Source organism: Pollachius pollachius (genome assembly GCF_949987615.1).
Source record: "Pollachius pollachius genome assembly, chromosome: 7".
Taxonomy (NCBI): Eukaryota; Metazoa; Chordata; class Actinopteri; order Gadiformes; family Gadidae; genus Pollachius; species Pollachius pollachius.
In genome coordinates this window covers 7,189,768-7,194,152 of record NC_136940.1, presented here as the reverse complement: position 1 = coordinate 7,194,152, position 4,385 = coordinate 7,189,768, and the positions used below count along the sequence as shown (strand labels likewise).

The 4,385-nt window shown below is 40.7% G+C and overlaps 1 protein-coding gene across 1 annotated transcript in view; it reads right to left on the bottom strand.

Moving 5' to 3' along the window:
* The window catches only part of actl6a (actin-like 6A), a 9,881-nt gene extending 7,184 nt beyond the window's left edge, over positions 1-2,697 (bottom strand). The window contains exons 1-3 of the mRNA XM_079739488.1: positions 2,557-2,697; positions 1,517-1,593; positions 125-299 (exon numbers count right to left, since the gene is read on the bottom strand). Of these exons, the coding sequence (XP_079595614.1) occupies positions 125-299; positions 1,517-1,593; positions 2,557-2,581 (277 nt within the window). The 5' untranslated portion in view covers positions 2,582-2,697. The remainder of the gene's footprint in view (positions 1-124; positions 300-1,516; positions 1,594-2,556) is intronic.
* Positions 2,698-4,385: the final 1,688 nt, after the last annotated feature.

The following is a 4,385-nucleotide window of genomic DNA, read 5'->3' as shown; positions in this document are numbered from 1 at the left end:
GGCTCGGAATCACGCTTTTAAAACCAAGCTGGTGTCTTTTTAGTAGTTTCTAAGCCGCGAGTTCTCTCCTAATGTTCTGGTTGTTTACGTTTCTGTAACAGCCACACAAAAAGCCAACACTCACTCATGCCGTTCTTGAGAGGAGACATGACCTCCATGTTTTCCCTGGGCACCCGGAGCTGGTTGGTGTCGATGAAGTAGGTTGTGCCGCTTGGCTTGGTCTTCTCCCCGTCCGTCTCCATGGGAGTGCTGCCATCCTCCCGGTCCAGAGTCACCCCGATCACCGTGGGGAAATCCGCCTGCACCCGCCATGAGGATAGAGGATCATGTGAGCATGGCTCCTGCCTACATAACAGGGCTGGGCGATTAATCCAATTTCAATCTCGATTTTAGCATCAAACGATCACAAAACTAATATAATTGAGTTTTCGATTTTTATTTTATTTTATTTATTTATTTATTTTTATTAAGTGTTTTATAGAAAGTGCAGAAGAACAGCTGGATAGATATCTGTACATTATTTTAGATTTGAAAATTTTCTTTTTGACCTTTTTGTGGGTTTTTTTTAAGGCGAGATTTCATAGTTCTCAGTTAAAAAGTGTTTTTGGGAGAGACATGCTGAATAAATACATCATGTTTTCAAACTCAAAAATAATCGTTTGAATAATTGTGATGTCAATATTGACCTAAATAATTGTGATATGTTTTTTTCCGCAATCAAGCAGCCCTTCTACATAAGATGATAAATGTATGTACATATGTATGTATGTATTATGTATTATGTATGTATGTATGTATGTATGTATGTCTGCATGTATGTATCCTGGCTCACAGCTTTGCAAGCAGGTTCATAATGATAGATCATAGGAGGTAAATATAAACAGCAAAAAATAAGCTTGGAGCCCTGTTGTTTGGGCAATGGTGTATTAGTAAGAAGTGTAGAGAGGTTTGGCAAATACTGAATTGTTACAGCGAACTCAAATATCGAGTATTTGATCTGCTTACTAAGCTTTTCGACTTTGCTTTGTTTATCATCTCTTGTGATCCACAAATAAAAGTGTGCCTTGGGTGTGCCACGCCTCTCACTCTGTCAACCGCTTTGGGGTGAAACATGCGTCATCGTTATGCAGTTGGATTGGCGCAAATACTGCCTCAACCGTTGTAAGTACGGTTTAATTAACACCTCATTACCACTTAAAAATCAACAAAACACATATATACAAAGTAAACTCCAGTTAACATATCATAACCGTCGAATGGTGTGCATCACTAACATCTTAGGAAAAACAGTCTGAGGGGGGGAATAAGAAGGTATGTTATTTAAATGTAAAGACCTAAAAAAAAATCTTATTCATGGGCACAGAGAAATTAAATGCAACTAGAACTTGATTTATCTGGATGATCTCTAGAGTGATAGACCTAATTTCTTGACACCAATGGCCATCCCCAAGGATAATAAAATAACGATACACAGTGGAAGATGAGATGTATAGTAAAGCAGGTCAGATCCACTTACCTTTGGACAATCTTCTCCTGCATAGCCAGCTCTCACCGAATATGAGCCAATGTCGAACACCAAAGCCCCCACCTCATCTGCAGGCAGATGGCACAATTCTTGTGAGTTCTACTCATCAATACGGCAGAATAAATGACGCAGGTAGTCGTGTGATTAGTGTGACGAACGACTGGATAAACTATTATTGTTATTAATAACACAAAATATGAACGTGAATAATCAGGTGAGGATTCAGATTGAAAACAATCACCACCAACCGTCACCCACCCATTCTATTTAATCGACGTTCAACTTGGATAGTGTATACACACACGCATGGCAGTTTAGTCTGGTTACATGAAGAAGTCAGTCAGTGATGAGAAACCAGGGTTTGTGACTAGTGTTCCTGAGTCGCTTTGCAGTATAAACATATTGATGACTAAGTTGTATTGGTTGATAAAACCTGTTGCTCCAACATTTAATTACTTAACGGTATAGAATCATGAGGTGTACCTATTAGTTGAAAATGGGTTTGACATACAGAAGATTGCCTTCGTGTATGAGATCTACCAAAACAGTATGGGTTGTTTTGAGGAGCAAAAAGCCCGGGGCCAAAATACAATAAGGACATAATAAGTATAAGATATGTGTATATACCTTTTAGATCGATGCACAAACATGTTAAATGCCTTTCAAACGTGCAGAATAGTCATACGCTCCCTTTCTCTCTATAACGTTACGCGTTAGCAACAACGGCATTGTTGCGCCTCAGCGTTCATTCATTTGCTAGCTAGCGGTACCAGCTAACGTTAGCTGACTGCATTGTGATCTTAACTACAATTACACCATATTGTGCATATCTAAAATAGTACAATTATCACAACTGCTTTGATATGGCCTGGAATATACAAAATAACTTGAAAATATATCAAACTGCATTGCCTCGACTGTGAACACGGCTAGCTTTACTAGTTAGCTATAGCATGCTAGCAAGCCTCTTGCAGAAGGGAACAACGTGGCTCCGTTTTTCCTTTTAGTTTTACTGTAATGAAATCACTCACCGCCCCCATACACTCCGCCACTCATCCTCTTATCTTTTTACAATAAAATTGATACGCGGCTTCGGTTGATAATAACGTGGAATCACAACCGCTAAACGGTTAATCACAACAAAAGGTACATTAGCATGGATCAACCTATCCGGCGGCAGAGTGCGTCAGGCCAGCTATCCAATCAGAACGTCGACGGCATCACTATGGTCGTTTTTTTTTTCATGACGTAAACTCAAGCGTTTGTAAGAATATCAGCAGAGAACATGCAGCAGGACTGCATATCTCTCACTCGGTAGGTATCTTTGCCGTTGGCATTAAAATAATAGACAATGGTATATGAACCAGTTAAGAGTATAGATATTGCATATTTAGTTTACGAAAGTATTTAGCCAGTAAATGTTCGCATATTAATTCAGATGAAGCAACCAGCTCTTCTCTTATGATTTTCACTTTATCTCCGTACATACCCGCTTTGAGAGTCTAAATAAATAATAAAAGGCATAATTCAACAATGAAAATGAGTTTTGGTAAGACTACAGTAAAGCCTGGTAATGGAAACTTCTGGCCTAATGCACCACAAGTGGTTTATAGCTCATAAATATGTGCAATGGTCTATAACTCTACAGACTTTACCACACGCACACCACTTGATGGCATAAACTTTCATTAGATAATAATAGGATAATGAGAAGGGCTGCGAGTGTCTGTAGACATTTGGAACAAATTAGGCTTAAACATGTACAATACGGAGCCTTATCATGATTAATCTGCCTGATTCAACTTGCATAGCAATACCGGTATTCTTACTGGAAGTCACAGTATTGCCTAGTTGCTAATCAAAGGGTATGTCTGGGTGCCCTTTTATTCCTTGTTTCACCTTCCAGGACTTGTCTGGTGTCTGGCCCACCCTCAGTTGCTCTCTTTGGGTGGTTTAAATCACCACACGATGCCCCACTTTTCTGCCACTCCCATACAAAAAGTAGAAGAAAAAAAGGAAAGAAAGGAGGAGGAGAAAGATCCTTGGCATCCATCATTGACAGCTTGCAGTGTGTAGGGGAGTAGGAGTGTGTAGTGTACCACGAGGAGCGGTAAGTGCGGCAGGTTTGAAAGGTGGCGTGTGGGATGTTGGCCATGGTTCTGGCAACATGTTCCCGGGAGCCCCTGGGCTTGGGATCTCCTGGGGCCCTCCTACAGCGTGGTGGTTTGTGGTTGGCAGTATGTGTCCGTGTGCCATGTTTCATCATCAGTGCTTCTTCTTCAGTCCACCTCTACCTCCAACATGCTGTTATATTATCGTTACAATAAAACAACCTTGCCCCTTATACCATCATGGTCGCTGGCAAAATGTATGCAACTCAGAGTTTCTTCCCCAAAGGACATTATATGATTGTTTGTATCAACTAGATCACATCATGCTTGTCCAATTCACCAAATAGTTTGAAAATATCTATTGATATTTTATTAAAGATTATTTTCAAGTACTGTGTTCACTGCTGTGTTGTGTTAATAAGATGAAGCTTAATGATTTTTAAACCCAACTGAACCAAGTAATTTGCTGCTTCCAATAAGGTATAATAAAAAGTCCTTATCAAGAAGCATCATACGCAAACCCACTGTCCCTTTAATATGATTACTTAAATTCTCATCTTTGGTCCCCCCCCCCACGGACCTATCTAGCCCCCACCCACCTACCTAGCCCCCACCCACCTATCTAGCCCCCACCCACCTACCTAGCCCCCACCCCCTAGCAATCCTCCCACTCAGCCAAGCCATCTTTCTGCATGTATCATGTCTCACTCTCTCACTCCCTCCATCTACGTTCCTCCTGGCAGCATCGC